We start from the raw sequence: 17,708 nt of genomic DNA, 5'->3' as shown, positions 1-17,708 counted from the left end.
CGGCGTCCAAAAAGATGAAGCAACCACTTCTTTTTGCTTTTGTAATTTAAAGTCTTCATTAAATAATATATTATTAAAATTAATATTCAATAAAATATTTAACCATTAACCGTTAACCATTATTATTATTATTTTAATTAAAAAAATTAATTTAATTATTGTAATTTTGTATAATTATTTTTAGCCTATTTCCGTACATTCTATTCTGGGCAAAAAAAAAAAAAAAAAAAACAACCCGGCAGCCTTTGGTTAGCACCAACCAACAGAAACCAGCAAGAGCCACTGTGGGGAGGGACATTAATTTTTCTGGCAATGAATATCCAAAAACTAAAATTAATATTAAAAAAAATAATAATAAAGTAATAAGAATATTGAAAATATAAAATTAAATTATGATTTAAAAAAAAAAAGTTATTAAGTAGTACACGTGCACGCGTAACAGAAATATAATATGTATGCTTTAAAGGGGAGGAAAGTGAAAAAGAGAAAAAGTTTGGGGGCCTAAGAATAAATTAAATAAAACAAACAACGCCTTCTCAGGATTCTGTTTCGACCATAATAAACAACCACGACACCTCTTTATTACCCTCTTTTTCCTTCCATTTCATTTCATCAAATTTTTGGAGAACTATTTTTTCTCTTTTTTGAGATTCAGTTGTTTGATTCTCCAACTCCTTCTTCGTCATCTTCTTCGTCGGATTCGCTCAAATTGTTCACCTAACAGTAGGCGAATCGGATATTGTTTGCATTCCCCTGCTAATTTGAGTTTCGTCCTCTTCATCTTATCGAACAATCCGTTTGGGATTTTTTTCTGGAAATGAGGAAGGAAAGGAGATCAATGGAGAAGAAAGGAAGGATATCGAGGATTGGGAGGTACGCCATTGCGTCCTCCATTAGTGATCACCATCAACAACCTTGCATTACCTGTACCACCTTCAATATCCTCGCTCCTATCTACAAGCGTCTCTCACATAAGGTTCCTCTTTCTGTTTTTCTTCTCTCTCCTTTCCTTTTCCGTCTTCAATCTCATTCTTCATTTTAATCTCTGTTGCATTATCTTCTGTGCAGGACCAGAGTCGCCGAGAAAGTGATAACCGGGCCTACTGGCTTGCCAGGAATCACAGGATTTTGGATTTGCTCTTGTATGAGAGATCTTCCATCATCTGTCTGCAGGTTTCTTTCTTTCTTCTTTCGTCCATCTTCCTGCGCTGCATTTTTTGATCGTGATATTTGTTTTTTCCCTTCTTCGTGAATTGTTTCATGACCTTTTGTTTGATTATTATACGAATATGTTAATGGAGAATGAACGTGAATGGATTTGCGCAGGAGTTTTGGGTAGGGAACGACGAGCTTGTCGATATGTACGAAAAAAGACTTGGCGACGCTGGTTATATCAATTTCAAACTCGCTCGCACCAATAACCGTGGTGATGGTATTGTCTTCTTTCCTTATCTTTTCAAAAAATTATATAAAAGCCACGGTTTGTCAATCTCTCCTTTCCTAATTATGTGGATTTGTCAAATAACAATAAGCAATGCGCCTTTATAATTACTCACACTTCTTCCTTTTCTTCTCTCCCCGTTTTAGTTGCCTAGATTTACACGCCAAAAAATGAAAATAAATAGAGAGAGAGGGAAAAGGTTAAGCGGGAATAGAAAATTGGGGAGGTAAAAGGGAGAAAACATCCTTGTGTGTGCCCAATTTTCATATATTTTGACCAATCTGTACTACTCTATGGTTATCATGAAAACACTAATTCCTATTTTGTTTTCTCTAATTAATGGTTCAATCATTTCACAGTCATGCATTTAAATTTTTAAATCCACCCTGTTAATTAATGAATATGATATGCTTCTTACCGTTAGCTCTGCTTTATCTTCTATGATGGATTCAATTTTCATATATTTGACCAACCCGTTCTACTCTTTGGCTAACATGGAAACGCTAATTCCAGTCTTGTTGTTCGGTCTTAAGGGTATAATCACTTTAGAATCATGCATACAGATACTAAAAACCCACCTTAATTAATGATTTAATATGTTTTCTAGCCTAAGTTTCTGCTTTATATCCAATTCCACAGAATTCAAATTTGTATTCTACTCTTTGGTTATCATGGAAACACTAACTCCAGTTTTCTTTTCCCCAATTAAGGGTTTAATCACTTTATGACCGTGCACTTGAAATTTGAAATTCCATCCTGTTAATTAATATAGTGTATGTTCCCTAGCCTAAGCTTCTGTTTTATCTTCTATTCGATAGAATTTGGTGATATGTTGGATCTGCCCTCTTAAGTCTTTGGTGCCTCAACAATTGCTAAACAAATGAGGATGTCCGCTGCCTGCCATCATTGGTTGTAAATATGAAAATTGCAAAAAGATTTCGATAAACTTGAGAGATGATAAATTGTTTGTTTTTCCTGCCACTCACTGCTTTCATTTGAAACTGAAACTTTTCTTGTGGGTTTCACAGGTTTGCTGACTGCCATCCGCAAGGACCACTTCAGAGTTCTTAACTACAGGGAATTGCTCTTTAATGACTGTGGAGACCGTGTTGCTCAGGTTTTGCATGTTGCATCACCTTTTCCCTCTTCACAATGCCGAAACGATGATATTCAGCAAGAAGTCCTTATTGTCAACACTCACTTGTTGTTTCCACACGATTCAACTCTATCTATCGTACGATTGCAACAAGTAAATCCAACACAACTAAATTTTTTTTTTGATTATATATCTTGAAAGTGACCACTTGTTCTGATCATATTGCCATTCACCATTTTTCATATTGATCCTTATGCCTGGATGCTCTGTAACAGGTCTATAAAATTCTGCAATACGTGGAATCTTATCAGAAAGATTACAACCTTAATCCCATGCCAATTATACTCTGCGGGTATACATAATGAAGTTTCTTCTGCTCATTAGGTTTCTTGCTTGTTCTTTTAGGAGAAACTAATTCATTTTAATTCTTTTTGTTGCCCCTTTGTACTTCTGGAAGTGACTGGAATGGGAGTAAAAGTGGACATGTTTACAGATTTCTTCGATCACAGGGGTTTATGTCATCGTATGATACTGCTCATCAGTATGCTGATGCTGATGCTCACAAGGTCGTTATCTGCATCATCATGTTAATTTCTATTCCATTCTGACAGAATATTTTTCCAAATCTCATCGTTTTGGTACTTTCTGCAGTGGGTTAGCCACCGTAATCATCGGGGGAACATATGTGGTGTGGATTTTATTTGGCTTCTTAATCCCGATAGGTATCGCAAGCTACTAAAGACAAGTTGGACTGAAGCAGTATTTGGCATGTTTAAGGTCAGAAATTATTCTTTTGTTTTGTCAACCTAGGCTTTTTGCTTTCTTTGTTTTCTTTTCCACAATATTTGTTTCAAGCGTAGAAAATGAGGTGGCATGTCCTTGGTTTTACTTCTAGATTAGGTCCATTTCTTTAATCTGAATGCCTTGCCTGGCTTTGTTTTAAGCAAAAATCATTCTTTCTTTAAATTGAGGATAAGTAAGAAGATAAAGAGGACATTTCTAGATGTCTTTTATATCTTAATCTTGCTTAATAGCATAGGAATTTTCCCTTGTTAGTGACATGAAAACTCCTTGCTTTTTTATTTTCTGACGACGGAACTTTCGTAATTTTTCAGTATCAACTAAGAAGGGCTTCACTTACGGAGTACGATGCTTTTGCTTTTCTGAAGGATGATAATGACGGTGACTACATTACCTATTCAGGATTTTGTGAAGCTCTCCGACAGGTGAGGAATCTTGGTTTAGCAGGATGGTCAACCTTTTTACTTCCGTCTCTGTTTTTGGTTTTTCCCGATTTCTGATAAACAATCTGTTATATAAGCATGACATTTCTTTGCTATCAATGCACAGCTTAATTTAACGGGTCATTGCCATGGGCTCAGTGCTGAAGAGACTAGGGACTTGTGGGTCCAAGCTGATATTGATGGAAATAATGTCCTTGATTACAAAGAATTTCAGGTAAAATATTTCGTGAACCTTGTTTTAGGCTCTCATGTATTTGAAGAATTAGTTTTTAGGCTCAAGCACTTGATGATCAATTCATATCTGAACTGTTGAGTTTAGGCAAAAACTGGTGCCGTTTGTTAGTGTAGAACACTAAAGCTGCTAGTTATACCTGGCTGTCTCATTCTGCTATGTGCTTTTATTTGTATGTTTACATAAAATTCACAGAGAAACATAAAATGGAGGAGAAATGCAGGTGGTACCACTGGAGATTGTTCTAACAGTTTTTTTAGTAGAAATAGCTTAAACTAAACTGTAATATCACTGCATTATCGTGGGTGGGAAGAATTGGTTTAAAACATGAAAAGGACAAAGAAAAAAGCAAGGAAGGGAAGAAAAAATATATGGACATGAGGAAAAGATTGTTGGACATGGAACTAATTTTTCTTCTTCCTGACATAAATTATCAAATGGTTTCACTGCAGCAACGGATTTGGAACCCTACATGGTTGAAGAAGAAGGATGAAATCAGCGGTGAAATTGATGATTCTAAGTTAGAGGGCCATCGAGAGCAAACCATTGGGTTCAGCGTGAAGAATGCAGTTTTATTCCCTCCTGAAGTGGAAAAAGGAAGGTGGCCGGAAAATTATTTTCTTTCTGATCATGCCCGACTTACCGTGGTCTTCTCGCCAATAAGAATGCCGCGGCTGATATCTTGAACAAGCATTCGGATTCCTCTATGCCCCGTCTTGTGCGTAGATCTTCTGAGGAAAACGACGACAGTTTGAAATGAAAAAGCTTTTCAAGGTCCAAGGAGAATTCGTGCCATGGACAAGGAAACGCCCCTCACGGAACCATGGTCAATGATCTTGATTTGAAGCGTCAACCCTCAACCATTTTCATGGATCGGAAACCGGCAAGATTGAAGACGACTGTGGGAATTCTTCGCCATTCTTACAGGTCTCCTATTGGCCACTGGTAATGGGATGAGCTTTTTACTTGCATAACTCTTTTGCTTTTATTGCTATGCAAACCCCATTTGGGACGGGAAGGAAAGAAATATCTGATTGTATACTTGTGGAAACACATAGTTTGACTGTTTCCAGGTACAGTATAGGACCTCGTTAGCACACACACAACAAAATTACTGTATAACAGCCCTGACTAGATGAGTAATAGATGAAAAGTTGTAAAGAAATTAGAGCTGAAAAAGGGACGAGTTTACAAATGTGCATGAAGAGAATTGGGATAAACAAGTTCATTTATTATTGATTTGAGAGTTTTGCTTTTTTTTGCAGAATACATTTTGGGTAACGACGAAATCTAACAGCTTTTGAATATTACAAATGGGCCGCCGTATATGTTTGAGAAATAACTATTCTAACTCAATATATGATTTTTTTTTTTTTAAAGAGGAGTTTATTTTCTTTTTCTACTCGGATAAAATTTTCATGTGAAGTTTAGAATCATATATTTTTATTTTTACCCATTTTGACGAAGTTTGAATAAATTGTCTTAATTTCACATTATCTTCAATCCTAGTATATATATATATATATAATATTCAATAATAACTATGATGGGCGATCACAGCAAAAGGTGAAAGCTTGAAGATTATATAATTGGGTTGCCAAATCTTCTTTTCTTCCTTTTAAACTTTGACATTGTTTCCAATCAGACAAAAGACACAGAAAGGCAGAATATGTGTGATTATTAGAGAAAGAGACCACCAGATTTAAACTTATTTGGCTGCAATTAGGATTGGGTTTAAAGGGTAATAAAAAAAAATTAGTGAAAGCTAATTTTTCTGCGGATGAAAAGGAAAAAAAAAAAACAAAAGTTGCGTTATAACTTTAATAATCCCACTTCTCCATGGTTTTGTCTAAAGCTTTTTCCCTACATTTCTTATTACGCTCAAGACTGAATTAATATTTAAGACTTTATATTCTAAATTCTCCATACCTTTTGCCACTTTGTTTTGTCTACACCCAGTAGTTTTCTTTCTAGCGTTCACACCGCGAATCCCCACCACGAGATGAGTCTTGTATAAGTTATTGGAAATAACTTGGAGCTTGCCCTGGTTCAAAGGTAAAATATTCTCTACTTTTTTACTAATATATCAAAATTAAGATATAATATATACATATATATATTTATTTAAAAATCAAACTTAATTAATTATTGCATTTTGACGAAAAGGGCAAAACTTTGATTATTTATTTTAAAAATATGAAGAAAAAGGCTAAAACAGAAATAATAATGACAATAAATTATTAAAATATGAAAGGAAGAAATAATATTAGAAAGAACAAAATAAGCCCAATGGGCCACACCCACCGGATACGGCTTATGAAAGGTCGCATCAATCGCTTTTTTTCCGACCTTTTGAATGCGGTGACATTTTTATAAATTAAATTAAATTAAATACATTTTAATTATTTTTATAAAATTTATTCGAAAATTATACATTTAATTCTCATAGAATAATAATTTTATTTTTTAAAAAAATCATTTCTTTTAATTTATATTTTCGCAAAACATAATAATTTAAATGGATTTCTTGTGTGCCTCCAGTGTGGAGCTGACACAAGTGGAGTTCCCGGCAGCTTCGATCAACAGTTGCCACCGCATCAGTCTCGTACGAGCAGACGTCCTCAACACACGTGTCGAGATCCGGTTGGCCGGCAGACGAAAAGAACCCATTTAGCTTGCTGGTTACGTTTCCTCATTTTCCCCATTCTACCCTTCTTCTGGGGTGGGTATCGAAAAGAGAAATAGGGGCAAAAAGGGAAAAATAATAAATAAAAAAACAAAGGAAAGCGAGGACTGACATTCCTACGTCTTACGCGGAATATCCCAACTTTAATCCACGCGGTGAGTTGAGTTCTACCAATAAAAATCCCCGGGAGACTGAGCCAACTCGACGACCTTTACTTTTCTCTCTCTCGACTAACAACTATGGTGGCCCTGCCTGAATCTTCCTGAATTTCTCTCTCATCAAAATCTTCTCTTTTGCTCGTGTTAGGGTTTTTGCTGCTTCATTTTTCTTCTCCTCTTTGTTTCCAGACCATGGCATCGCTGTCGTTGAACTCCCTGCCCTTGGGATTTAGATTCCGACCCACCGACGTGGAGCTGGTTCATTACTATTTGCGCTTGAAGATCAATGGTAACAATGATGATGTCTGCGTTATTCGCGAGATTGATGTTTGTAAATGGGAGCCCTGGGACTTACCTGGTACTAACCTTAATTCGTATGATTTAACTTTTTTATCAGAATTATTTACGTTGAATCTTGATTAGATTTTGTTCATTTCATTTTCGGTCAACCCTAACCAAGCAATTATTTGGTTTAGGTAAAAACAATTTTTATTGGAAGTAGATTGAATTCATTAAAATGTTTACTTTGGTATGGCCTGTAGATTTATCGGTGATCAAAACCAGAGACCTGGAGTGGTTCTTCTTCTGCCCGCTGGACAGAAAGTACCCAAATGGTAGCAGATTGAACAGGGCAACGGAGGCTGGTTACTGGAAGGCTACTGGCAAGGATCGCAAAATTAAGTCCGGAGCCAACCTGATAGGCATGAAGAAAACTCTGGTCTTTTATACTGGTAGAGCTCCGAAGGGGAAAAGGACCAACTGGGTTATGCACGAGTACCGCGCAACGGAGGATGACCTTGATGGCAGCAGGCCTGGCCAGGTTTTAATTTTTCCATTTTCTTTTTCCTCTATTTCCCCTGTTCTTGAGTTTTCGTTTTCCCTTAATTTTTACATTGTTGTTTCTCAGCTTATGTGAGTTTGTTTAGCTCAAGTTGAGTTGGTTGTCACTAAGCTATCCATAGTTTAGAGTTTCTTTTATATAGCCAGAATCAAAAGTATAAACAATGATTATATGGGTTCTTCTGCTGCGCATGTTTTTTTTTTTTTTTTTTATCATGTAAAGTATTGATCTCTCATGTAGATGAACAAGTATTCTTTGGGCCAGTTTCAGTAATGTTAGTTTAAAGTATAATACTAGATCAGTTACTCAAATTCTGATTCATATGTGGTGTTGATTTGGTGCAGACTGCTTTTGTTCTTTTAAAATTATTCAAGAAACAAGATGAGAACCTTGAAGGTTCAAACTGTGATGAAACTGAACCCAGTAATTTATCACCTACAGTTGTTAAACCATCCCTGGAAGATCTGCAGTCTGAGTTAGAATTGCCCCAAGTGTCTCCATCTTTGGAAAGGCAAGAGGAAAAGCCTTCTAGGAATGCTGAATCGTGTTTTGCTGATTTCTCTGACGGAACAACTTCATGCACTCAAGTGCTTGCCGAGTGTCACAGCACCAATTCTAATGTTTGCAATGTGGAAGACCAAGCAGCCGAAGTGACAGGTTCAGATGTGAGAAAACTAATTTATTTTAAGTATCTTCTATTCTTTGTGAAATTCAGAAATTTTAAAGTTCTGGACTCTTTTGTGCTTTATACTTTAGGTGGATGCTCAGCTGGAAGCAAATCTGAATTTGTTCTATGACCCATTGTTGGAGCCCCTGGACTACAATCTTTTTTCGCCGCTGCATTCACAGATGCAATCAGAGTTGGGATCTTCTTGTATGCTTTACCCCAATGACACTGCGGTGAGTGACAGTAAGGGAATGGAGTTTCAGTATGGTTCAAATGAGTCAGATGCCTATATCTCAGAGTTTTTAGACTCTGTCATTAAAGATTCTGAAGAGTATTCCTATAACTTATCCGCCGGACCAATGAATTCAACTATTGAAAGTGAGACCACAAATAACATGGGCTCTGTTAAGGACAGTGGATCATGCAGCGAGTCAGATGCGGAAGTGGCCCAAGAACAAGTTCTTTCTGTTCACGAGCTTGAATCAGAGTATCCCAATACTTGGGAATATGCTGCAATGACGAGCAGCAACTTCCTGATGGAAACAACTCACAAAGAGCAAACAAACCCGAGCATATTACAAAATGAATATGCAAAGCATTACTATCCCTTGTCTGGTTTTGCTCCAGTCCAAAGTTCAAATTCATTCAGTACTTACCAGGAATTAGGCAATCCTAAGAATGCAAATGGCTATAGTGATATCTCTGGCACTGGAATTAGGATTAGATCTCGCCAGATTCAAAGTCAGCCGTATACAGAGAACCCTGTGATTCAAGGGAGTGCACCACGAAGATTACGTCTGCAGACTAGTGTTCGAGGTCAGATCACAAAGACAGGACATAATCATGGGAGGAAACCAATTGATAAAGAGGTGAGAATTGTGTTAAATGAAAGCTAGAGTGAGATGCAGCGATGCTGATTTTATTTTCACTAGTTCTAAATTTCCAATTGATAAGGTTCATTGGTTTTGATTTTAATGGAACTTGTTGGGTGCAGGAGAAGACTGTACCAGAAGAGCAGAATGCATCCATACAGGAGGACTCCTGGGAAAACATCGAAAGACATCAAGAGCTACATGCAGGCATGTCGCAAAAGACAATCCCAAAATCTAGGGAGCTTGTTTTCGCTTACAAACAGGTCAGGTCCATCGTCTCGAAGGCTCCGTTGTCTAGCCGGACCAAAATTTGGTGTTATACCACAATGCTTAGAGTGGCCGTGGTTGCGGTTGTGTTTTTGATGTCAGTTTTCACGTGGAGATTTCTGAAAGTTGAAAGCTAATGAGTGAAATTGTTGTTTGTATATATATATATATATATATATATAAACTGCATCGTATTATTTTTTAAAATGACATACATATATAGTTAGACGTACAGTTTTGCTAGATGTATTTATATTATATAATCTAATGTTGTACAGTACTCTTCCGACTTACTCCATTTGTTCATATGGGAGAAAATGAGATTATGGCTTTCATGTTATCTTCTTCTTCTTTGCCCCTCTCTCATTCTTGTTGAAAGTTGCATGACATACTGTGTAAGGGTATTTTGATTGTTTTTTTAAGAATATTTTTTTCATAAAATTTAATTAAAATTTTAATAAATAAATAAATAAATTTAAAATAATCCACCCACAAGCCAACTCTTGCAAAATTAATTGGATTTTAAATTTTATTAATTTTAAATATTACATTATTGAATTTTTAATTTTTAAAAAATTTTCAGATAAGACAAAGTTGGATGTACTCGGGTTGGGCCAAATAAAATTGGATGGTCCGGCTTTTCTCAACTTAGCCCATGCCTAAACCAGGCCCAAATAGGACAAAGCCGAAATGGCCCGATAGATGGTCCGAATCGGGTCCGGATCAACCCGTATTTTTTATTATTATATACACGGGTTCATTGCGCATTACCGAATGGTGTAGTAAAGCAGCTGAGCTGATGTCAAGTCAATTTGCAAGTCTTCCTCCGCCCACCGGTGAATCAGTTGTAAAGTCGTAGGCAATTAATTCTTTAAACAGGAAATTTCAAACGGATAATCGTCGGATTAATTTATTAAATTCTACTTTAAGAATCTCTCCATTATGTTTTTTTGACATTTTGTATTCATCCTTCCCATCGTTTTCTGTCTTTACCAGTAAAAAGTTCTTCATCAACCTTTAGCACTCTGCAAACTACAATCTCTTTGAGAATTCATGATCCTATATTACATTTTCCCTTGCTCCATTCCTCATTTAGTTCCTTATTTGCTTCTTTCACTCGCTTACTTCTCTGCGATTCATGGCGATTCCAACTCTGCTACTCAAATTTACGCCAATCAAATCTTGAACTCAGCCCAACAAAATTTTGATTGGTTGGTCTCACTGAGGAGGCAAATCCATGAAAACCCTGAACTCAGTTTCCAGGAACACAACACCAGCGCTCTTATTCGCCGAGAACTCGACAAGCTGGGCATCCCTTATTCCTATCCACTTGCCGGAACCGGGATAGTTGCCGAAATTGGGTCTGGTTCTCTCCCTGTGGTTGCGCTTCGAGCCGATATGGACGCCCTCCCTTTGCGGGTAATCTTCTTGTACAATTCCCATTTTACTAATTAGTACCTTCTTCTGTATCTTTTCTCTGCGATTGACGAATACCATTGAGCTGATTACAATTTACATTTGCTGTTTTAATGCCGAAGGAGCTTGTCGATTGGAAGTATAGAAGCAAAATTGATGGTAGGATGCACGCGTGCGGACATGATGCTCATACAACTATGCTTCTGGGTGCTGCAAAGTTACTTAATCAGCGCAAGGAAAAACTCAAGGTCACTGTTCCCCCAATTTCTAGTGATAAAGTAAAGCAAATTAGTTAGACAAGACGTAAATAGTAATTTTAACCATATGAAGTATATTTGAACGCAAATAACATTAACTTTAAGTTAATCCGCATATGCCAATCAGGGTAGTTACCTTTGTGATTACTGTTGATAAATATAATGTAAATAATAATTGTAGAATTGAAAAGAGAGTGAGTTTTATTTGAATCATTTGTTAAAAATGTAAATTTTGGTTAAGTTTTATGTATCGAATAATTAAGATATCATGATCAAGTATAAGTAAAATAAAATTGAACTAAATGCAAGTTACGAGTATCATTTTCGTTGTTGTTATGATGGAAGCATTTACCGGAGCTTTTTCTTGCCTCTTCAGCATTCTAATTTCATCCCTCTATAGGTTTGTTTGTGGGTTTTAGTGTAGGCTTTTCAACCTGACCAAATGCAACTTACGAGTATCACTTTCGTTGTTGTTATGATGGAAGCATTCGCTGGAGCTTTTTCTTGCCACTTTAACATTCTGATTTCATGCATCTATAGGTTTGTTTGTGGGTTTTAGTGCAGGCCTTTTCAAACTTAACTAGTATTTCCTTTTAACTAAAGGGAACTGTAAGACTTATCTTCCAACCTGCTGAGGAACGAGGTGCTGGTGCATCTCGGATGATAGAAGAAGGAGCTCTTGGTGATGCTGAAGCAATATTTGCGATGCACATTGATCACGAGTTACCCACTGGAAGCATAGCAATCCTTTCAGGGCCTGTTTCAGCTTCTGTGTCTTTCTTTGAAGCGAGGATAGAAGGAAAAGGTGGGCATGCTGCTATTCCCCATTCTACTACAGATCCAATACTTGCTGCATCCTTCGCAATTTTAGCTCTTCAACAACTCATTTCAAGAGAGGATGATTCCCTTCATAGTCAAGTATGGTTCTATCATGTACCTGTTCATCGAATCAATGCATGATTTAGATTTGATGACTTAGTACTCTTTCTTGTGAAAGCTTCAATTGTTTATAATCTTAAACAGACCAAAACCCATGTCAGATCTTATATATCCCTGTTAGCTAGTTATTCAATGCTTATTTTTCAGGCTACGTTAGCATCATCTGATATTTGTTTATGCAAGAATGTAGCCGATGGGCTAATTTTAATAATTTGTTTTGGATGGAAGGTGCTTTCTGTTACTTTTGTTAGAGGTGGGACTGCATTTAATGTAATTCCACCATATGTGGTGTTTGGCGGCACCTTGAGAAGTCTTACAACTGAAGGAATGCATAGGCTTCAGCGGAGATTGAAAGAGGTATACTTGGATAATTTCACTTCTATCTTAGAAAAAACTAAAAATTGTCATGTGGATCATCATTTTTGGCACATGCATTTAATCTGGTAACCTTATCTTTCCAAGTTTCTGTCCAGTTGCTTATCTATCATATTACAGTTCATCTATTTGTGTCATTGTAATAGAAACTTAGTATCAGCCTCTTTTGGTTCTTGCTCTTCATGGTGTTGCTTTTATTCTCCAATCATTTTGGTCATCCGTCAGTTCCAAACCCATGTATACATTAGCATGCTCCTCCTCCGAGTCTATGAAGAGCACTGTGTGTAGCAAGGTTAGGTTTCAATTGGTTAATCCTCACAATTCATAGAGTTGCTTTTATTCATTAGTCATTTTCAGACTCCCTCGCTAATTCCTCTATATCACCCCTGTTAGGACTCGTTTCCTCCAAATCTACAAAGAGCACCCACATGTTTTGAAGTTGTTGGTTAATCATGAGGTTTTCTTCTGTGAGCATCACTTTCTTGAATACAACTCTGGACAAATCCGAGGGTTTTGTCAAGTTGTAATTTCCTTTAACAAGTAATATATGTTTTAATGTTGAAAAGCTAGCTGGCATGTTTTACACGAGTGTGTTTGTGCAGGTTATTGAAGGACAAGCAGCCGTACACAGATGTACGGCTTATATTGACATGAAAGAAGAAGATCTTCCATCATATCCTGCACTTGTGAATGATGAAACTCTGTATGCTCATGTTAATAATGTTGGTAAGCTCATGGTTGGTGCCGAGAATGTTAAAGCGGGCAAGAAAGTAATGGCTGGGGAGGATTTTGCATTTTATCAAGAATTGATTCCAGGATTCATGCTTAGCATTGGAATTCGAAACAAAGAAGTGGGTTCAATACATTCCCCGCACTCGCCTCACTTTTTTCTTGATGAGAATGTGCTTGCAATCGGGGCTGCATTACATACTGCTCTTGCTGAGATGTACCTCGATGAGAATCAATGTTAATCATGTTGAAATCACTGAAAGATTCCAAAACAACCTCTTTATTCTTCAATGTACTCCAGGTTTCCTTATAATCAGCTCAAATACTTCAAGCTTGCGGCTAATTTTTGGATCTGTTAGAGGATTTCGAAAAATTTAATGTTTGGGTGAGGCCAATGAGTCTTGACCCATAATTTGATAAAGCATGTATTTTATTTGAATGACAAATGACAAAGAAATAGAAAAAGACATTGAAACTCTGTAAGGTGGTGATTGAAATAGAATGCCCAAGTTCATCCACACCCAATGTATCTGCCTTTGTTCTTCTGAAAATTATTCAAGAAACAAGATGAAAACCTTGAAGGTTCAAACTGTGATGGAACTGAACCCACTAATTCATCTCTGAAAGATGTGCAGTCTGAGTCAGAATTGCCCCAAGTGTCTCCATCTCTGGAAAGGCAAGAGGAAAAGCATTCTGGGAATGATGAATCTTGTTTTGCTGATTTCTCTGAAAAGAAAACTTCATGCACTCAAGTGCTTGCCGAGTTTTTTATTATTATTTTAAATTATTAAATACAGGGGTTCATTGCGAATAATTGAGTAGTATTAGTAGTAAACCAGCTGAGCAGATATCAACTCAGTTTCGAAAGCTTCCTCCGAGCACCAGTTGTAAAGTTGTAGGCAATTAAATCTTTGAACAGGAAATTTCAAATCGATAATCTTCAGATCAATTTATTAGATTGTACTAAAAGTAATCTACCTATCATGTTGTTTGACATCTTGATTCATCCTTCCCATCGTTTTTTGTTTTTATCAGAAAAAAGTCCTTCGTCAACCTTTAGCTCTCTGCAAACTACAATCCATTTGAGAATTCATGATCCTATATTACATTTTCCCTTGCTCTATTCCTCATTTTGTTCCTTGTCTGCTTCTTTCATTCGCTTACTTCTCTGCGGTTCATGGCGATTCCAACTCTGCTGCTCAATTTTACGGCAATCAAATCTTGAACTCAGCGCATCAAGATTTTGATTGGTTGGTCTCACTGAGGAGGCAAATCCATGAAAACCCAGAACTCAGTTTCCAAGAACACAACACCAGTGCTCTTATTCGCCGAGAACTCGACAAGCTGGGCATCCATTATTCCTACCCACTTGCCGGAACCGGGATAGTTGCCGAAATTGGGTCTGGTTCTCCACCTGTGGTTGCGCTTCGGGCCGACATGGACGCCCTCCCTTTGCAGGTAATCGTCTTGTACAATCCCCGTTTTACTGATTATTATCTTCTTCTATCTTTGCTCTGTGATCAACGAATACTAGTGAGCTGATTGCAATTTACATTTGCTGAATTAATGGCGAAGGAGCTTGTTGATTGGGAGCATAGGAGCAAAATTGATGTTAGGATGCACGCGTGCGGACATGATGCTCACACAACTATGCTTCTGGGTGCTGCAAAGTTACTTAATCAGCGTAAAGACAAACTCAAGGTCACTGTTCTTCTGTCTCTAGCTATAAGTAAAGCAAATTAGTAAGACAAGACTAAATAGTAATTGAACCAAACTTTGTCTACTTCAAATTTTTAACTGTATGAAGTATATTTGAAGGCGAATAACATTAATTTTAAGTTAATATGCATATGCTAATCAAGGTAGGTACTTTTGTGATTACTGTTGATAGATATAATGTAAATAAGAAATGCAGAATTGAAAAGATGAGTAAGTTTATTCAAATTATTTGTTAAAAATGTAAATTATGGTTAAATTTTACATATCAAATAATTAAGATATCGTAACAAATATAAAGAAGATTAAATTAAACCAAATGCAACTTACAAGTATCATTTTCGTTGTTGTTATGAACGCATTCGCTGGAGCTTTTTCTTGCCTCTTTAACATTCTGATTTCATGCATCTATAGGTTTGTTTGTGGGTTTTAATGTAGGCTTTTCAAACTTGAATTGTTTTTCCTTTTAACTAAAGGGAACTGTAAGACTTATCTTCCAACCTGCCGAGGAACGAGGTGCTGGTGCATCTCGGATGATAGAAGAAGGAGCTCTTGGTGATGCTGAAGCAATATTTGCGATGCACATTGATCACGAGTTACCCACTGGAAGCATAGCAATCCTTTCAGGGCCAGTTTCAGCTTCTGTTTCTTCCTTCGAAGCCAGGATAGAAGGAAAAGGTGGGCATGCTGCTGTTCCCCATTCTACTACAGATCCAATACTTGCTGCATCCTTCACAATTTTAGCTCTTCAACAACTCATCTCAAGAGAGGATGATCCCCTTCATAGCCAAGTATGGTTCTATAATCTATCTGTTCATCAAATCAATGCATGATTTAGATACGATGACTTAGTAATTCATTAATTAACTTAGTAAAAAATGTATAAGATCTCCTTTGCTAGACTCAAATTGAGCCTTCATTTATTTGCAGCTTATTTAGAGGTCTTCTATACTCTTTCTTGTGAAAGCTTCAATTGTTTATAATCTTAAACTGACCAAAATCACGATCTTGTATAACCCAATTATTCCATGCTTATATCTCAGGATATGTTAACATCATTTGATACTGTTTATGCAAGAATGTGGTCAACGGGCTAATTCTAATAAATTGTTTTGGATCGAAGGTGCTTTCTGTTACTTTTGTTAGAGGTGGGACTGCATTTAATGTCATCTCGCCATATGTGGTGTTTGGGGGCACCTTGAGGAGTCTTACAACTGAGGGAATGCATCGACTCCAACGGAGGTTGAAAGAGGTATATCGGACAATTTCACTTCTATCTTAGAAAAAACTAAAAATTATCATGTGGATTATCATTTTTGGCACATGCATTTGATCTGGTAACCTTTATCTTTCCAATTTTCCATCCAGTTGCTTATCTATCATACTACAGTTCATCTATTTGCATCATTCTCATAGAAGCTCAGCATCAGCCCCTTCTGTTTATAGAATTCTTGCTCTTCATAGAGTTGGTTTTATTCGTCAATCATTTTGGTTATCTGCCAGTTCCAAACCCATATATGCATTAGCATGCTATTCCTCCGAGTCCATGAAGAGCATTGCATGCTGTAAAGTTAGGTGGCAATTGCTTAATCCTTATAGTTCATGGAGTCGCTTTTATTCATCAGTTATTTTATGACTCCTTCGCCAATTCCATTATATCATCCCTGTTAGCACACAATTCCTCCAAATCGACAAAGAGCACCACATGTTTCGAAGTTGGTTAACCATAAAGTTGTCATTAAAGCATCAGTTGACATGCACATTTTCTTGGGCGGACATCACCTTCTTAAATACAACTCTTGATAAATCTGACACTTCTCTCGAGTTGTTATTACAAATAAGATTCGTTTTTCATGTTGAAAAGTTAGGCTGGCATGTTTTACACGAGTGTGTTCGTGCAGGTTATTGAAGGACAAGCAGCCGTTCACAGATGTACGGCCTATATTGACATGAAAGAAGAAGATCTTCCATCATATCCTGCACTCGTGAATGATGCAAGCCTGTATTCTCATGTTGAAAATGTCGGTAAGCTCGTGGTTGGTGCTGGGAATGTTAAGGGGGGCAAAAAAGAAATGGCCTCAGAGGACTTTGCATTTTATCAAGAATTGATTCCGGCATTCATGCTTAGCATTGGAATTCGAAACGAAGAACTGGGTTCGATACATTCCCCTCACTCGCCTCACTTTTTTCTCGATGAGAACGTGCTTCCAATCGGGGCTGCATTACACGCTGCTCTCGCTGAGACGTATCTCGACGAGAACCAATGTCAATCCTGTTGAAATCAAAGAGAGATTCCAAAACACCCTCTTGTTCTTCAATGTGCTCCTGGCTTCCTTATAACCAGCTCAAATACTTTAAGCTTGCTTTGTCTTTGGATGACGGCAACGATCCCTGACCCATAACTCGGATTGATAAAGCATGCATTTTGTTTGAATGGAAAATGGCAAAGAAAGAGAAAAAGACATTGAAACTCTGTAAGGTGGGTGAATGAAATAGAATGCCCAAGTTCATGCACCTGTTGACTAATCTGCTTTTAACACAGCAAATTTAGAATTTAATTTCATATTTCATTATTTGAACTGATTGTATATACATACAAATTATAATTTTCGATCAAAGATAATTTATTTATTTTAAACACCTCCTAATATTTTTAGTTTCCAAAATATTTCTATTAACATTTTCAATCTTTGTTCAACTGTTTTTGAACAAATAACCCACTAACTTTCTACAAAGCTCATACAATTTTCTATACACGTCAGTGGCACGTGT

General features: G+C 36.9%; 4 protein-coding genes across 4 annotated transcripts; all 4 read left to right on the top strand.

Moving 5' to 3' along the window:
* The first annotated feature begins 563 nt into the window (after window positions 1–563).
* Window positions 564–5,254, top strand: LOC110823378 (Calcium-binding endonuclease/exonuclease/phosphatase family). The gene is made up of 10 exons (XM_022053750.2): window positions 564–976; window positions 1,069–1,173; window positions 1,327–1,432; window positions 2,470–2,690; window positions 2,813–2,889; window positions 2,995–3,103; window positions 3,189–3,314; window positions 3,653–3,763; window positions 3,888–3,995; window positions 4,466–5,254. The coding sequence occupies exons 1-10, from the start codon at window positions 818–820 to the stop codon at window positions 4,697–4,699; spliced, it is 1,356 nt and encodes a 451-aa protein (XP_021909442.1). The 5' UTR covers window positions 564–817; the 3' UTR covers window positions 4,700–5,254.
* A 1,587-nt stretch (window positions 5,255–6,841) lies between these two features.
* LOC110823491 (NAC domain-containing protein 62-like) lies at window positions 6,842–9,844 on the top strand. The gene is made up of 5 exons (XM_022053884.2): window positions 6,842–7,215; window positions 7,400–7,677; window positions 8,043–8,363; window positions 8,455–9,234; window positions 9,360–9,844. Exons 1-5 carry the CDS (start codon window positions 7,050–7,052, stop codon window positions 9,639–9,641), a joined length of 1,827 nt encoding a protein of 608 aa, XP_021909576.1. The 5' UTR covers window positions 6,842–7,049; the 3' UTR covers window positions 9,642–9,844.
* A 431-nt stretch (window positions 9,845–10,275) lies between these two features.
* LOC110823494 (IAA-amino acid hydrolase ILR1-like 5) lies at window positions 10,276–13,738 on the top strand. Its single transcript, XM_022053886.2, has 5 exons — window positions 10,276–10,923; window positions 11,043–11,168; window positions 11,781–12,095; window positions 12,345–12,473; window positions 13,094–13,738. The coding sequence occupies exons 1-5, from the start codon at window positions 10,558–10,560 to the stop codon at window positions 13,460–13,462; spliced, it is 1,305 nt and encodes a 434-aa protein (XP_021909578.2). The 5' UTR covers window positions 10,276–10,557; the 3' UTR covers window positions 13,463–13,738.
* A 137-nt stretch (window positions 13,739–13,875) lies between these two features.
* Window positions 13,876–17,574, top strand: LOC110823492 (IAA-amino acid hydrolase ILR1-like 3). The gene is made up of 5 exons (XM_022053885.2): window positions 13,876–14,678; window positions 14,796–14,921; window positions 15,413–15,727; window positions 16,060–16,188; window positions 16,838–17,574. Exons 1-5 carry the CDS (start codon window positions 14,313–14,315, stop codon window positions 17,213–17,215), a joined length of 1,314 nt encoding a protein of 437 aa, XP_021909577.2. The 5' UTR covers window positions 13,876–14,312; the 3' UTR covers window positions 17,216–17,574.
* The last annotated feature ends 134 nt before the right edge of the window (window positions 17,575–17,708 follow it).

This window comes from Carica papaya, chromosome 9 (genome assembly GCF_054855325.1).
Source record: "Carica papaya isolate Zhongbai chromosome 9, ASM5485532v1, whole genome shotgun sequence".
In the NCBI taxonomy this organism is placed as follows: domain Eukaryota; kingdom Viridiplantae; phylum Streptophyta; class Magnoliopsida; order Brassicales; family Caricaceae; genus Carica; species Carica papaya.
Note: the sequence above shows the minus strand (reverse complement) of the source record. Positions and strands in the feature narration are given on the sequence as shown.